We start from the raw sequence: 18030 nt of genomic DNA on the forward strand, positions 1-18030 counted from the left end.
CCCTATTTTAGTGAAGACCCTGCTAAACTAGTGACTGTTCAGATGAGGATAATCAAGATGGCGAACTGTCTGAAATTCATGCTCCCTGAGGTTAATTGGAGGAACTGATGGTTAATCCGGAGAGAAGACTGAGAGGGTTGTTGATAGCTGACTTTAAATATTAAAGAGCTGTCTCATGAAGACAGTTTGGACCACTTCTCTGGTCCCAAGAGGCAGAAGTAGAAGTAACAGGCAGCCATAAAAAGAGAGTAAAATTTTAGTATGCTTTCAGGAAAACCTTCATGGTAATTAGAGTTGTCATATACAGAATGGGCCACCTCCAGGCTGTGTGGGTTGTCCCACTCCTCGCACCATTAGAAGCCTCCAGGCAAAGCCTGGAAAGACCACAGCTTGGATATTATATAGAGATCTCCAGGCATCATTTGGACTGAGTAGCTGGTGATGTCCTTTCCCTCTAGTTTTCAGATATATTACGTTTTTACAGGAGAATCATGTTCTTTATGTTTTAATGAATTGGTAGCATCTTTAAATGTGCCATTGTTCTGGTATATGAGCTGAGAATTTAAACTCCTTTTTGGATGAACAGACAGGAGCCCTCATGAAATAAAAAACAAACTAAACCTGGGCAGCTCTCCATCATTTCTGTTTTCTGACTTCAGATTATCCTTGGGATTCCTCCGAACAAAATTTTCCATGGTCTTAAACATGATGCATGGTGCCAATACTTGTAAACCATGCTTTGCTGAGCAATTGAGTTACTTTTCATAAACTACAGTGAATTTTTCAATCCATATGCCCCTGGGTTCTAATGCATCAAACCTCTGGAACTAAATTGGCAAAACTCAAGCCTAAACTCGTTGCTTACTATAATGAAAGTCTTCAGACAGCAGAAAAACACAATATGCAGATAAATCCCAGGCAAAGGAGTAATTATTTTGGGGAGCAGAGCACATCCAAGTTGAATCTCTTGTTTGTGAACTGCTCTGCGGTTGGCTCAGAGTATTGCATTTGGATAGATGGGGTAGACTCATGGAGGTGAAGGGAGCAGGAAACAATACAAGGCTGTAATTAGCCCTGGACAAGGTTGTGTGAAAGCAGTATAGTGTAATGAAGTGAGCCCAGTTCTAGGATCAGGACATCTCAGTTGTGATCCACTTCCTACCTTCATGACATTGGGAAGTCAGAGAAATTGAGTAAGTGTTTCCTTCTATGTGAAGCATAGGGCTATGTACTAGGGATGGAAAGAAATGAAAAGACTCACTCCTTAAGGAAGGAACATGGGTTGAGATAGTCAGAAGGGCTCTCCTAGAGGAGGTGAAACTTGAGTTAAAGCACCTAAGCGTCAAATGACTCCAGTTTTCTCAAGTTGGCCTCAGTTTCCTAACATCATGTGGTTGGTCTAGAGGTTCTCCTATATCTAGAGGTTCTCTGTTATATCCCCTGACAGTTTATGTAGATTTAAATATACAGAGTCTGGTCTCTTAAGTGTCTCTCATTCCTGTCTGTCCAGATCTACCAGAAATAGAGGATGAGTGGTGGGCAGATGGCAGGGCAAGGTGGTGAAAGCCTGATCTGGAAGTCAGGACTCAAACCAGCTATCTTTTTAATTGATAATTTTGTTTTTCCCATTACATGTTATGAAAGTTTTAACATTCATCCACATACATAATCACATTTCCCATTTTTTTACCACTTCTCTCCTCCCCTCAATAGCAGTCTAGGGAACATTGTACATGTTCATCTGTGTTTGACATGTTTACTCATTTTGTGTATGAGGAATTCGGACTAAGGAAAGAAAAGGAAAACCATGGTATAGGAAGGAAAAACATGAGAAGTTTCAAGAAAATGAATATAGTATCCATTCGGATTCTGTGGGTTGTTCTGTTTTATTTTGTTTTCCTCCGGATGTGGATGATGTTGTCTATACCAGGTTTCCCAGGGTTTTCCTAGTTCTCTGAACTGCTGAGAGGAGCTGCTGCCATCACAGCTGGTCAACTCAGAATGTTGTTACTTATGTGGACAATGTTCTCTTCATTCTGCTCCCTTCGGTAGCCATGACTTATCTTGACATTTACAAAACTGGCGAGTTGAATTCTCAACTCCTCTCCTAAAACTCAGTTATTATGAGTATTTGGGAGATGAGAAGAAGGGATCAGAGAGGATGGAGAAAAGTCTGGAAAGGCTTCCTTTTTTATTTTCCACTGTAATTCTTAGCAGTGCTGCAAAGTGAATAAAGAGGAAAAATATATGAGAAAGTCTCTTGTTCCCTTGGAGTTAATGACTCAACTCCTTTTTCTTTTTTATTTGATTTTTATGTTTTATGTTTTTCAAATAACCCCCCCCCCAACACAGATAGCCATCCCTTGGCTAATTCTGGTCGTCAGGAAGTTATCCCTTAGGTAATTTATTACTATAACTTGTTCAGGATGGATGACTAAATAAGGGACAAGCAGGGCTGATGCCAGATAGCTAAAATTACTCTTTGTCATTGGGTGAAAGGTGAATATTTCATATAATCCCCCAAGCACACCCACCAAACCCAACACAAATCAGCCTTTAGCATTTCCCTGGCTGCATTCTTTTTAGAGGTAAAAAGTTTTCATCAGCTAAATACTATTTTTTAATTAATGCTCAAGAAAGCCATTGGGGATGGGGAATTAACATGTTCAAGGTTGACTTTCATACATTATTGTACATGGATCATATTCAAAAGACATTATCATTAGTAACTGAGAACATTCCAACTCTGTAAAGGAAGCTCCCAAGGGCTCTTTGAGGTAACTTGAAGAGAGGGATGCCTGTCAAGGATTTCAACTGGACCCAGATACTAAGTGAAACCTCACACTCCCATTCTTCCATCTTTCCCCCCCTCACATGTTAGACTTTTCTTTTCCTTCCTTTTTTTCAGACAAATGTTTCTCCATGTATCTGCCTGAACAGCTCATGAAGATTCTCAAGTATTCTAGTGCTTCCTTTTCCCCCAGGTCTGTGATCTGGAATCCAATGTGGACAATACAACAAAGTTCTGATCCCAAGTGCCAGCAAAGAGTCCCCTGTCATTTCCTTCCAAGGAGTTATCAGACCCCCTTATTGTCTGGTGGGTTGAAACCTTTAGAACATCCCACCAATTCAGTTGCCCTAATGGCTCAGTACTGACCATGCCTGGAGGACAGGTCTTTACTTCTAGCTTGTACCTGAGGGTGGGGCGTTAGAAAAGAAAGATTTTATTTATTTTGAATTTTACAATTTTCCCCCCAATCTCACTCTCCCCCACACTGCAGAAGGCAGTCTGTCAGTCTTTACATTGCTTCCATGGTATACATTGATCTAAGTTGAATGTGGTGAGAGAGAAATTATATCTTTAAGGAAGAAAAATAAAGTATAAGAGGTAACAAAATTCCATGGTAAGATAATGGTTCTGGCCAATAATTTGTACAGGATTGGAACATTGTTTCATTCTGTCCTATTGATGGTTCTGTTGCTCCAAAATTCAGGAAGTTTTGGGGGGAGATTTTGGAACAGTTTAGTTGGGTTCCTGCCTTTATTTTACCAGCTTAATTTTTCCCTATCCATCCAACAAGGATCTTGATTTATACTTGAGTAGGTTGCCATTTCTATTTGAGTTTGACATCACTGTATTGGCATACTAGATGCAAGGAATTTGCATTTCTGTGCCTCAGTTTTTGTTATCTGCAAACTAGGGGTAGCACAAACTACTTACTATCCTTTTTGGATGATTAAAAGTGAAATTGAAAACTTAGGTAAAAAAGTTTTTGAGGTTTTCTTTTTTTTTGGTGAGAACATCACAGACTGGAAAGCAAGGCTTTATGTGATTATTGGGAAAGAATGATAAGAATTCTTTTCAACCAGGAATTACCTGGGGAGGAAGGGGAAAAAGGGATTCTTGTGCATTAGTTATTTTGCAGAGTAGTTTCGAGACTATTAGATGAAAAGAAATCGAACGCCTCCTGCAGGGACAGGACACGAGCCAATATGTTGTTTGGGCTTTGAAAGTCACACTCGAGTGGGTAAGAGAGAAACTTTATTTCAGGTTTTTTATGATCTATGGGGTTTATTATCATCAAAAGTCTATGGCACAACACAGTCTGTGACTACTTTCTTTGCCTGCTATAAAATGAAAGGTCTTGGGTGTTCTCATTTCATCATCATTTAAACCCTTCTGGGTAATAAGAGCTACAAGAGAAACACCTGGTCCCTCTCTCCAGGCTTAAACATTTAAGTTTCTCATTTGGATGCTTAGTTCTGGTTTGAGGGACATTGTCAAAAATGCATCCCTTCTCCCTTAGGCTGTTGGATACCCCACCTATGATCATCCGGCCCATGATGCTATGATTGTAACCTGATCATATGAATAGTTGACTAATAGTAATACTATTTTTTTTCCCTCCCCCATGTCCCTTCCAGCCCAGGGAGAGCAAGGTTAGGTTTATCTTGTGCCTCTCTGAGTCATGACAGTTTGCTTCTATCTCTGAATCCATCCCTCTCCCTACTTTGTCATGTAGCCTTCTTAAGGGAACACACTTGCCCCCAGGTCATTTCCTTGCCTATATTTGGTTTTCAAGGAGGACAGGACTGTGTTCTTTCTCCTGATGCAGTACTGGAAAGTTTCCAATTGTTTTGAAATGATAGCATCTTCCTCAAGTTGGTACCCCACACCTTTTTATAAGGTACACACCGAGCATAATCATTGGTTTCCAATGTCTGGTGCATAGTCTACCTACTGTCTTTAACAGCCTTTTCTCCATTAGTATTTGAGTAAGAAAACCTTCCATTGGTGTTTCTATCTCAACATCTAGGAGTCCAGGTGATAGAGTGGAGAGAGGCCTGGGCCTGGAGTAAGCAATACTTTTCCAGTGTATGTTCTGATATTTACTAGCTGCACAACCCTGAACAAGTCCCTTGATTCCTATCTGCCTCGGTTTCTCCAAGTGAAAATGATTTTTATTACCTTTCTGAGTTAATAAACTATCTGTAAAGAACTTAAGGGGCAGCTAGGTGGCATAGCCAATAGATAGCACTGTATTTCCTGTGTTCAAATCTGACCGTGGTGTGCTTAGTCCTATGTGACTCTAGACAAGTCTGTTTGTCTCAGTTTCATCCTCTATTCGATGAGATGGAGAAGGGAATCAGATCACAGAGTCAGGCACAACTGAAATGACTCAACAATAAAGCACATAGGAGATGCTTTACACACCCCTGTCATGAATACTAATAAAAAAAAATTCCATCAAAATGGAATAAGAATAATAGTAGGATACCACTTGATCAAAATCCCTGCCAATGATTGTTTTTCCAAAAATACAAGAAATTCGAAGAAAGCAATTCCATGGAAACTTAATTTATCTCTGTCCTCCTCCATTTTAAAAGTGTCATCATTTATTAGCTAACACTTGAGGGTCATCTATCCTGATTCTCCCTTTCTTTATTACATTTAGTAAAAAACAATTTAAAACAATGGAACCAATTTTGTCTCAGGGTCTTTGGGTTGCTATTCCCATTACTCTTTTTGACTGGCTCAACAGTCTCCCATACTTTATGCAAACCATTCAATTGTAATGACCCATTAAACACACTTTGGTGTCTATTCTAGCAGACTTGAAAGGCCACGCTATAAAAACAGGACCTCAAAAGTTGTGAAACTTTTTACTGTATGAAAAAATAATCTGATGGAGATAGGAAGAGGAGGGGAAATTTTCCACAAGGGTTGGATAATCATAAGGATTTTTATTTTCTGAATATTTCTTTTATGTGAATCATTCATTTTTAATTAGTTAGCTATAAGGGGAGGAGAGTGCATATACTACACTCTTCTATATCAAAGAGAACACAGGGGAAAAAATGGTAGATAGACATCTGAATATAGGAGAAGCTAGACACTTGAATTTCAGTGAGACAGTCTATGAGGTAAAACTGATTTTAAGTCTGGTCTCTGACACTTACTGACTGTGTTACCTCTATGTTAATCTCTCTTTGCCTCAATTTCCTTATCTGTTATATGTAGTACCTACTTCCTACAGTTATTATGTGATGAGGGCAGAGGCTGGGGGGCTATCTTGGCCTCTCCAATTCCTCACTTGAGTTTCAGTGTGGGCAACACAACTCAGGTCTTAACCCTTGGTGGAGTTTCAGGATACTGTGGCTAGATTCAACCACTATTAGGGATAGTGGGATAGCTCAGCAACTTCAGGTTGACTCCCTTTGGTGTTGTCTTCCTGTCATGTCACTCTGGGGATACCATTTTGTTCCTGCAGTCAAAGCCATATAGAGATTGCTTACTCCTATACCTGTTCATATTCTGCTTAGTTAGTATACCATCTAGGTCCCAAGATTATTCCTTACCTGAACTGTCCTCTTACCCTCCTTTACCTCCCCTCTCCATCCCAAGCACATTTCCTCTTCACAGTCAGCCCTGGATCTTTGCCTCAGCTGCCACTCAATGAGTGACCCAACCTCCAGTTGGCATCTTTTCTTGTTCCTGACACAAGATCACATCTCTATGGGCTCAATCTGGGATTTCTTGCCCTGCTGCTCAGCTCACATTCGGTCTCCATCTAAATAGAGATCATCCTCTAATGGCTCTTCTCTTCCCATTCTAACCTGAACTGGAAAAAAAAATTACTTTTTTCTCCTAAGTCTACTAGTAAGGATGTTTGGTGTGGTTTCTGGACCATTTTGGACTAGTAATTGTAGGGGAGAGCTTGGCTGCATTATATTGTTTCTTTCTACTCTGCCATCACGACTTGTCCATAATTAAAGAGTAATCTAAACTGACAGGGCTGTATGATCTCCTTTCAGTGGTCAGAGAGCAGAACTTGGAACTTTGGCCTAGTTGGGTTCTAATTCCACTTTTGACACTGCACAGAAGAAAAAAATGAATCACTCAATGATTAAAGCAGTACACTCTTTCCAAAGAAAACCATCAAGAAAACTCTTAACAACTTAACTTGCTCTTTTGGAACAATCCCTAATAGTAAGACTATAACTATGTTGTAGAATGGAAAATGAGCAACAGACCAGCTGTTATGTAACAGCGCCTGAAACAACTGTGAGCCAAATACAAGGATTTAACTAGAGGTCAGTGTTGATTCTATAGCAAAAATTTTAATAGCAATACCTACACTGAATGCTTCATCGAAATGGCACATTTTGCCATCTCAGTCAATTAAAAAGCCTTCATAAGCCATTCTAGTGGAAGCCAACTTATCAGCAGGTCTCCTCAGTAGGGGGAAAATTCATTTTCTTTTCTCATGCTTAACAGGACCAAGTGATTAGCTTCTGGTGTGGGGAGGTTTTAGAGTTTCCATACTTTGCAAACATTCATTTTGATAGCCTGTAGCTGCGACTGATTTTTTTGGCTGGAATTCTCCCTCTCAGAAAAGCACCTCACGTGTCACCTCCTCAGTCCTTGTATTTAGGAATAGGTAGTGAAAGGGGTTTCCAACCACCTGGAAGAGAGGTCATTTTCCTCATCCCTAGATCTACAATTCTTACATGTCTTTGAGTGAAGAATTTTGAAAATATTGTTGGATATTTCCAACAATATCTGTTTTTGATTAACTGTTTTTCTTTGTCACAGTTGTGGGGTAGGGATGGGGAAAAGAATACTATAGAATCATCTGAGTCACTGCAGTACCATGTCACCTACTGAAGACTCTTTGGTTAGCAGCATCATGAAAAATGTCCCCACCAAGTTATCTCATTATAAACCTTTAGAAGAGACTGATTTTTCCAAGAAACTCAAATGAAGGAACTCAGTTGAAAGCTTTCTCCATGCTGCTCACTTTTTTTTCACTTGTGGAAAGTGAAGCTAATTAGGAGAGTCCTGTTTTATCGAGAGAGCTTGGCAGAAGGGTCAGAGTCAATTCAGAATGGGGGAAACCTAAGTTCGAGTTGTGCCTATCCGGCCCCCTAGGCAAGGCACTTTAACCTTAGCCTAGTTGTATCCTCCCTTAAGGTAGTCTCCTTTTCAGGAGTTGTCTACCGGAAAGAAAGCGCGACTGGGAGATGAGGTGGGGTAAAGATATATGGGTTTCCCCAAAGTCTTGGGGCAGTTTTTTTCAAATATATTTATATGCCTATGTCGACATGCATGCGTGTCTCTATTGGGATTAGAACCCTAGGAAAGCTAACAAAGCAGAATTTGTAACACATTCTTCTCTTTTATACAGGTGGATAAGTGGGGCAGCAGTGGTCAATGCTTTTTATTCCTCAGGCAGAAACCAGATTGGTAAGGCTCTTTTTTTTTGACTTGATTCACTGTCGTACTTAACTGTCTGTGACTTTCTCCCATATCCTTCCTACTCCAAAACACTGATTATGTTTCTTGAATGTGAATGCTGCTAGTCAAATGTTTTCTTTTCACCCTAATGTTTCAACTTGGTCATTTGGGGAGGTCTGGTCTTGGGACTAAACCACTATTGGGATGTGTCTCCACTGAATCAAGTCTCCTGAAGCTTGTAGTGTGGAGAAATTACCTGGAACACAGCTATTCCCCCACATCTGAGAATCTTTGGGAATCAAATAGGGCATTGACTCAACCAGTCAGTGTGTAATGGGGTGGACTTGAGCCTAGGTCTTCTGGCCTCCAAAGTGAGCCTTCTAACCACCATATCATCAGTCTTATCAATGGCAAAAATCCATATTCATAGGATTATAGGATCATTGATTGATAACCAGAAGGGATTGTTAGGGCTTATCTCATCCAAATCATTAATTTTAATAGATTTGAGGACCTGGAAGTCACATGACTTGTCTAGGTTTTGTCATATTTCATGGCCAGAATTTGAATCTTTTTCTCAAATCAAAATCTAGCACCACATGTCTCCTCTTCCAGGCGGCCAATATACATTTCTGGAAGTCATTTTAGCTCTTGGCTTTATATATGCCAGTTGTTACTGTTGACCTTCATTTCTCTTTGCTAGGACATTTTCTTAATTGTCTCTTATCAAATTATATTGACGTGTAAGATAGCTAAGAAGGGTTTCCAAACTTCCTTGAAGTCAACATAACTGGCATTGTAGCACATAGGCCCCTCTGTCAAGAACCAGGAGTTTACTCTGGTGTGATTAGACCAATTCCAGATCATTACTATTCCAGAAAACTATCAAAAAGTTGATATACGTACAAGGGCACCTAAAATATCATGTAAATGACATACCTACATACTTGATTTGTGAATGAATTAGTAAATGCTTATCTATTTAATTGGGAAACCAGGGAGTTGAGTGGGTAAAGTTGAGGAGGGAGTGCATTTCAGATAGAGAAAATGAGAGCTGAGAGGTAGAGGGTCTTGTTCATGGAACAGGCCATGGGGTTAAGGGACTTACCCAAGGTCATAGAGCTAAGAAATTAAATGTCTGAGACTGGATTTGAACTCAGGGACTCCTGACTCCAGGGGTAGTGCTCTATCCACTCTGTAACCTAGCTGCCCCCAATAAATGATTTTTGAATGATTGAGCAAACATGGGTTCCATTCCTACTTCTAGCCATATGACCCTTCCAAGACCTCTGTACATCAGCCTCCTTATCAACAAAGTGAGAATAGTAATAGCATCTAACTTTAGTTATTTTCTTTCAGGAAAAAACTTATGGGTCACATGAGCGACTCACTGACCCCAGAAAAGTGTTTGGTTGCTTTTTGTCATTGTTGTGTTTTGTTTGACTTTTCAAATGTTTTGATGTTATTTTTTAGTTGTGAAGATTAAGTATTTTATGAACCTCTCCAAATGTGAAGTACAGGGACTGTTAGGAAGGGGAGGAGCAAGCCAAAATTTTAAGCCTTTTTTGAACTTCATAATATTTTGGGTTTTCCCAGTTACATATAAAATTAACTTTTAACATTTTTAAAATTGTGAGTTTCAAATTCTCAACTTTCCCTTCCCCTTCCCTGAGACAGCAAGCATGTGCAATCATGTAAAACATTTCCATATTGGTCATATTGTGAAAGAAAACAGATTTAAAAAAACTTGGAAAAAAAAGAAGTGAAAAATAGTCTGCTTTACTCTGTATTCAGACTCCGTCGGTACTTTCTCTGGAGGTGGAAAACATTTCTCCTCATGAGTCCTTACAAACTGTCTTGAATCATTATATAAGCATAAAAAGGATCAAAATCAAGAAGCAATGGAAGAGACCTCAAATAATCCCCCAGTGAAGAATTAGTCCCAGAATTAGCTTTTTTGAAGAGATGCAAGCAGACCCTGCCTTACCCTAGCCCATCTTTCCCAGTGGAAATGTAGAAGGATAAAGATAGAATCGTGGGCTCTTTTCAGATTCTTGACTGCTTCGAACAGCAGTTCAGAGAAATGAATGTCATGGAAGGGGAAGGTCTTTGACATTTTTCTTTCCACTTCTTTTTAAAGTTTCATTTGAATCTTAAGTGGAGATTGTCTTGACTAAAAATAACAGAAAATCTCTGAAATTTCAGTCACTTTCCTTGACGGGAACCTTGGGGTTGCCATGGTTCAGCCTAAAGTAGTGGTAGGTTCAATGGAGAGATGTGAGCATTCATAGACCACCAACTATTTGCCAGCTGCGAATAAGTGACAAAGCTGGGATTTGAACCTGGCTTCTTACACCACATACAGCATCATGTCTCCTGTTGCCTTCTTAGAATGAATTTCATGGTGATGGAGAGTAAATGAATTATTCTAAATAATTCTTCATTTAAAAGAATCCATGGGGCATCTGAAATTATATCACTCTAAAGCCTCCTGAACTACACTCTTCTAAATATGTCTCCATAATCATCTGGCTCCAAATCCAATAGGATGTGGGTACCAGGTTACCTCAAGCTGGCAGAGATTTCTACTAAGAATTATTCACTTTTCAGGAAAAACATTTGAAGCCTAGAAAGCTGTTGTTTCTTTGTTCTACTTTGACAATGTTTGGAAATCGCTAGTGATTTAGTTGAATTAAATGAGCTTCCCAAACACCTCTTTAGGAAATAGAACATTTTAATTCATCCATGTTTGATCTATTATATATCCTTGGCAATAATAACAATTACCATTCCTCTGCTCCCAGAATGGTTCAGGCAATGTCGGGGAATGGTGATCGTCCCAAGTGCCTGGATCTGGACTCACGAACCCCACTTCTAACACTTTCCATCTGCGTAACTTTGGGTAGCTAGGTGGTACCTTAATAGGCAGACCTGGAGTCAGGAAGACCCATCTTTCTGAGCTCAAATCCAATCTTAGACACTTGCTAACTTTGTGATCCTGTGCAAGTCACTTAACTCTGTTTGCCTCAGTTTCCTCATCTGTGAAATGAGCTGAGAAGAAACTGCAAAACACTCCAGTATCTTGGTCAAGAAAACCCCGAATAGGGTCATGGAAAGTGGCATGCAACTGAATAACAACTGAACAATAGCAACTACGGGCAAGTCCCTCCATGTCTGGGACCCAGTCTCTTCTCCTGCAAAGGAAGTTTGATTCATTAGGTCCCTTTCAGTTTAAACTTGCGATGATCCCAGAAGTTTATTTAGATGCCATCTTGTCAAATGACCTCATTTTGTGGAATTTGTTAAGAGGTTGAACAATTTGACCAGGATGACAAAGAGCAATAGGGATTTGAACCCAAGGGATTCTTTCTGGTGTGTGCCTGAAGCCAGAAGCCTTAGCCAGAGCTAAGATATGACATCTGAAAATATCTTTCCATCTTGTAAAATATACAGCAAAAATAAAAAAGTGGTTCCCAGAGCCACATCCCAGTGGTGACAACAGAAGCTGGATGGTAATCATCATTGGTGAGGCCTAGCTTGATCACTAATATTAATCTGAACCATAAAAATCTTATCTTGTGTTTGAACTCTGGCATTATCAGTGTATAATTAAAACAGCAGGGACTTTGTAGTTAATGAACAGTCTTAATAGAACATTTCATAAGAACAGTTTATGTAATGGGTGGATTTTAACCAGAGTGCAGAGTGTGGGAGACAGAGCTTGGCTTCACTTAATAAATAGGTCACATTATTTCATATACTCGGATGTTTAAAAAGAGCCCCTTGGTGATGGTAACTTAAGCAAGGCTGAACCTTTACCATAATTCAGAATTTACTTGGGGCTCTTAAGTTCTTAAGGTATCTTTAGTTGAGTGCTATGTTTCATCACAGTCATCATTTTGTTCTCTTGTCATTTGTAACTTTTAATTTTAGTCTAATCTTAGAAATCTTAGAAATGAAAAGATTAAGTAAGTAGCTCAGGGTAACACAGCCATTGTGATCCAGAGGCGGTATGCATATGTTGGTTCTATCTTGATATGTCTATGAATCTACCTTGATATATAGCTATACTATACAGACACACAAAAAATGTTTGGAGAGAGAGAGAGAGAGAAACAAGTGCAATCATCTGGGCATTGGGGGTAGGAGATCACTGCAATAATGAATGGCATTCAAGCTGAGTTTTGAAGGAAACCAGAAATTCTGAGGTAGAGTACCTTCTATTCATAAAAGGTCATCCAGCACAGAGGCACAAATATAGAGGATGGGAGGTGAGGAATTATTGGATTATTGACTATAAAAGAGATAACATGAGAAGGTAAGTCAGGCCCAGATTGTATAAAGTTTCCAATGCCAAAAAGAGAATGTGAGTAAGTCTAGAAGTGATAGGAAGCCAGCATTTTGGTAGAGAATTGATAGTGAAATCTGTGCTTTAGGAAAATCACTTGGTTAGCTGTGGTAGAATGATTTGGGAGAAATATGAGCTGGAAAGACCAACATAGAGGTGATTGTGATAAGAGATGGTGAGCAAATGTTTCCTCAGATACATTGAGAATGGATTCTGCCAATCACTAACTCTGGTCCAGAGGTAGTCAACCTAATGCTATGAGCCTCAGTTTACTCATTTATAAATTGAAAGAACTGAGATCTCTGAAGCCCATTTCAATTATTAAGTCTTTTGAGTCTGAGGTTTCCCAAACCTAATTATGGATGATAAAATATCAATTTCTTCTAACTTGAAATATCAGTAGGGGGTCTTGAGTGGAGCATGGAGAAGTCATTTTTTTAAAAAACTTCATATTAAGAAAGAAAAACCTTTCTTAGCTTAAAAATTGTTAGCTATTTCCATGGGTCTTAAATAATATCTAGGATTTAGGAAACACTATATTTGTGGATTTCAGGTTTTTCTTCTGGTGCCAAGATTCTGGGATCTGAAGTTTTAAAATGGAAGGAATCTTAAAAGTCTACTTATGTCCTCATTCTACAGCCAAGAAAATTGAGTCTTAGGGTCATATAGACAGTAAAGGTCAAAACAAAGACTCCAAGTCAGAGTGCTTAGTGCTACCCCCTTACTAAATTTGATGACTTCATTTATACCTTATGGTTCTCTGATTTCTATATTCTTTTAATTCCAAAAAAAAGAAACAACAGATACCGCCCAACCTCAGCATTTATTTTATTTCTGTCAGCACAATACCCTGCCTATAACATGAAGTTAATATTTGATGAATTTGCAGTTCTCGTCCTCATTAAGAAGACCTTTAACATCAGATACAGCTCCTAACAAAATAAGAACTTAGGACTATAAACCATTCAAATAATAATCATTCTGCTTCTTATCAGTAGTAACCTTTGTTGAATGTGATATGGAACTATTCACTTCATTTCCCTGAGACACCTTTTGATTGGGGCCCATCTCATTAAATATTTACACTTATATACATCCCATTTGAACGAGGTGTGAAGGTTGAAACTGTTCCAGATAACCATAGACTTCTGGACAATCTTTGAACAGAAAGTTAAACAAGGTCCAGCATTATTGCCTTAGGACTTTAGTCCTGATATATCCTGTTTTCTAACACTTGACTATTTTGTTTCTTTGAATAATCTTTTTTGGGGGCAAGGCAGTGGGGTTAAGTGACTTGTCCAAGGTCACACCGCTAGGCAATTAAGTGTCTGACGCTGGATTTGAATGCAGGTCCTCCTGACTCCAGGGTGGGTGCCCTATCCACTGCACCACCTGACTGCCCCTATCACTTGGTTTTTTAAAAATTTAAATTTAAATATAAAAAATTTAAAAAACTATATTTAAATTTAAAAATTCTCTATCCAATTTTCTGATTAAACCTACTATGGTCAGTACTTTTTAGGTGGAAACAGAGGATTCAAAAGGTAACCAATTTTTCAAATGCAATAAACCTTATGCGACACTTCATGCTGAATTTCCATCTAACTAGAGCAGAGTTTTTGGAACCGCCAGGGTTTCTGTATTGTTTTGTCTATTTGCTAGAATAATAATCACCATCACTCACACTTATAATAATAACTCATGTTTGAATATAGCTTTGATGTTTATAAAGTGTTTTCCCACTTGGAAATGTTATGGTTCCTGAACAGTATATGTAAATATTCATAGAGAATTTTGATTTGTTTTTATTTCTGATTCTTGGAGATACAAGTAAAATGTATTGTCTCCTGCGTTAGATTGTAGGAAACCACTCTGAGAATACTTGGATCCCCACCAATCAATCAGCAAGCATCTGTGAAACTTGCTTGCCTAGAACAGTTTTAGAGACAACCCATGCAAAGAATGAAAACATTCTTTTCTCAAGCTGGTCTGCTTTGGGAAGGATCAAAAAGTCAACTTCCAAAGACAGGACAACTGAACAGAATATGCTTATGAAGCCTCTTGTAAAATGAGGGTAATAGCAGTGATTATTAGGGTCAGGCAAAATAATTGTAGTCTTTTTAAAAAGAAAAAATGAGCTCAGAGAATTTATAAAATATAGATTTAGTCTTTTTATAAAGAGAGGAGACTCAACTAGATCTCCTCATGGTACCATGGAGATGACCCTAGAATCAGCTTCTTTTCTATTGGAAATGATTACAAGTATGGGTCTGATCATGGACCAAATCTTTCATTCAAGGAACAGTATTGCAAAGGACGAAAAGGTTCATCACCCACATGGTGAGCATTGGCAGTATAAGACAAAAGACAATCCTTATCATTGAGGCACTTTATATTCATATGGGAAGAAGACAGTGGTCATGGAGGATCACTTTGATTAGGAAGCGTAGGATAGTAAATGGAATCATAAGGGATAAAAATCCCATTCTTTCCAGGGGTTGGGCTGAGTTGGTTAAAGTTTCAGAATTGGAAAGTTATAGGAGGGGAAGGAGCAAGGGGAAGTAATGAATACAGGGGTCTAATATAAGGGGCTACATGGGTGATACCAACATGAACCTGATTTCTGGTCAGGACAGCAAGGTAGATGGCAAGAAGGAGTCAAATGATGAAAGGAAAAATGGAATTGGAGTAATTCTCTCATTTACTAGACATAGAAGTGGGGTTAAAGCAATTAGGTGGTATCTGTGGAGTCCAGAAGATCTGAGTTCAAATCTAGCATCACATCTAGATCCTTTCTAGCTATGTGATCCTGGGCAAGCCACTTAATGCTGTTTAGCTCAGATTCTTCAGTTGTAAAATGAAGGAATGGCAAACGAATATTTTGGCCACAAAATCCCAGTTGGGATTACAAAATGTGACTGAAATAACTCAGCACCAATAACACCAAAACTTTGGGTAGGTCTCTTCATCCATGAAGGGTGGTGGGCTTAGAGACAGTAACATCTTAAGTTCAAATGCAGCATCAGATAGTACTTTTGGTCAAGTCATAATAACCTCTCTAAACTAGCTTTTTCTCATCTGTGAAATGGAAATAATAACATCTTCCCTTTAAGGTTGTTTGTAGGATTGGTGGATATGGCTTTCAATCAATGCCCACATGGAATCTCACTGATCAAAGACATTGAATGAAAAAAACAATTAATTTTAGAACATTGTAAATTGACCTATTGTCAACATTCATCTCTGAACCTTAGTTTTATCACCTATAAAAATGAAAGTAACAATCCTTGCACATCCAACCTCATAGATGATTTGAGATTTATTCCACAAACATGTTATTTTTAGTGTTAATCTGTAAATAGGCTTTTATCATGAATAATTAATATTCTTTTTATCAACTTTGACTTTACCATGTGACCTTTGTATGCATATCAATTCTGTATCTCAGTTATAATTTCTGCTTATGGAGTAATTTTTAGTCTTTGAAGTCATAACTCTAATCATAGGAGTTCTTAATTTGTGATCCATGAACTTGTTTTTTTTCCTAAATATTTTGATAACTATTTTATCATGTTTTCCCATTCTTTCAATTTTATGCATTTTAAGTCATTCTGATAAGGGGTGCCTAGGCTTGGTCAGACTGCAAAGGGATCCATGACTCAATGATTCCTGCTCCATTGGACTCTGATGGCCCCTGACTTCCTGCCCCTCAATAAGATTCAGTCCAAAGACTAAATATTTTGCATGGGAAGTTTATTATTGACTTTCACTCCCCAAATCTCCCAGTTACCAGGCTTGGTGCTATTTTTATTGTATGCATGAATGTGTATCTAAAGATAGAATTATGTGCATGGTACAAGCCAGATAGGCAGAATTAGGGCAGAACTGGCCATGGAATCCACAAGATCAATCAATGGCAGGGAGTCTATTCTCCATGATCATACAGGAGAGTCCACAAACTAAAAGCAAAAATCTGATCACCCAACAAAGAAAGTGTAGAAGGAATGTGGTGTAACTTTAGCCAAATTAAACTGAGTCTAAAATAGGGGTATTGACCCATTTGGATCAAGTATTGGGCAAACAGTAGAGGAATAAAAGGAAAGAGAGGGGTGCCCTCTCAGTGAGTTCTAGTAGGAGATGCCGGGGGCTTCACATTCTGACCCTGGCAACCTTGTTTTGTTCTACCCCCTTCTAATTTGCTGCAGCCAAACAAGTTGTAGCCAATCCATATTCACTATCACATTCCTGACTCAGATGGACCATTGCTCATGGCTGTTCACTACGTCTGTAATATCTTCCCCAGCCCTATTTTGTATTCATATTTATTTTGAAAAGTCAACCCCAATGCCACTTCCCCCAGAAAAACTTCAGTGATCCCCAAGTCACTTATTAAGGACTTTTCTCTCTACCTCTCCCTTCAAACTCACCTAGCACTTTGCTTGTCTCTCTCTTAGATAGTTGTCAGTTATTAGTTTTGAATTTTAGTTTATTATGTATGTGTCAAGACACAGCCTGGTATCTAGTGGTTGAGAACTGGCCTCAGGTTCATAAAAACCATGCATCTTCCATAAGTCATTGGCTCTATGACTCTGGGCAAGTCAATTAATCTCTCAGGACTTCGACTGAGTTGCATTGCTAGAGGAAATGCCTTCTTATTTGAAGTTTCCTATAATAATAAAGCACAGAGGGGCCAAAAAGAAAAGTCATCTATCTTATGATCCTTACAGATAAAAAAGTGTTGAGGCCAGAGCCTGGCTCTCATCTAAGCTTTATATCTCCACTAGGAGTAGCTTGTTGGATTGCCTCTTTTTTGTATCCTTAACATAATGTATTGAGTATAGAGTAGACACTCCATGCATGCATATTGATTGATATACTGCAAGGGGTGTTTGGATCTTTATAACATTGTTCACAAGCCATACAAAATCATCCACTTCAAAATTAGCTTCCCATATTTGGGCAAATATTTAATTCACCCCTAAAAAGCTCATAGATTTATTGAATTTTGAGTCCCAACTCCTCTTGCCATATCAGCACCAGATTCAGCCAGGTATTCCCTGCTCTCAAAGGACCAAAATGGCATCACTATATTAGAGACAAGTCCCCCTGTGGCTGGTCTGTTCCATCTCATCAGCATTCTCAGGTACAAGTGAGGAAAGGGTGACTGGGTGGTGCAGTGCATGGAACACTGGCCTTCGAGTCTGGAGGACTGGAGTTCAAATGTGGTCTGTGTGACCTAGGGCAAATCATTTCACCCTGTCATCCTGATTTCTACCTGGGACTGGATCCTGATGGTTCTGAAGGAGAAAGTGAGGATGATGACTCAGATCAGTGCCCCCCATCAACTAAAATCCAATTCACATGCTATTTTGGAATCAACTAATCAAACCAGAAATCTAGTAGTGAATGTGAGGCTCAATCTACCAACAAGCTTTGATGAAGG

The 18030-nt window shown here is 38.9% G+C and overlaps 1 protein-coding gene across 4 annotated transcripts in view; it reads left to right on the forward strand.

Annotated features, from left to right (window-relative positions):
• The window catches only part of MME (membrane metalloendopeptidase), a 109469-nt gene that overhangs the window by 79049 nt on the left and 12390 nt on the right, over window positions 1-18030 (forward strand). For all 4 annotated transcript variants that reach the window (XM_074190786.1, XM_074190787.1, XM_074190788.1 and 1 more), the window contains exon 17: window positions 8190-8248. In XM_074190786.1, coding sequence (XP_074046887.1) covers window positions 8190-8248 — 59 coding nt within the window. The remainder of the gene's footprint in view (window positions 1-8189; window positions 8249-18030) is intronic.

The sequence above is a fragment of the Macrotis lagotis genome, chromosome 6 (assembly GCF_037893015.1).
Source record: "Macrotis lagotis isolate mMagLag1 chromosome 6, bilby.v1.9.chrom.fasta, whole genome shotgun sequence".
Classification (NCBI taxonomy): domain Eukaryota; kingdom Metazoa; phylum Chordata; class Mammalia; order Peramelemorphia; family Peramelidae; genus Macrotis; species Macrotis lagotis.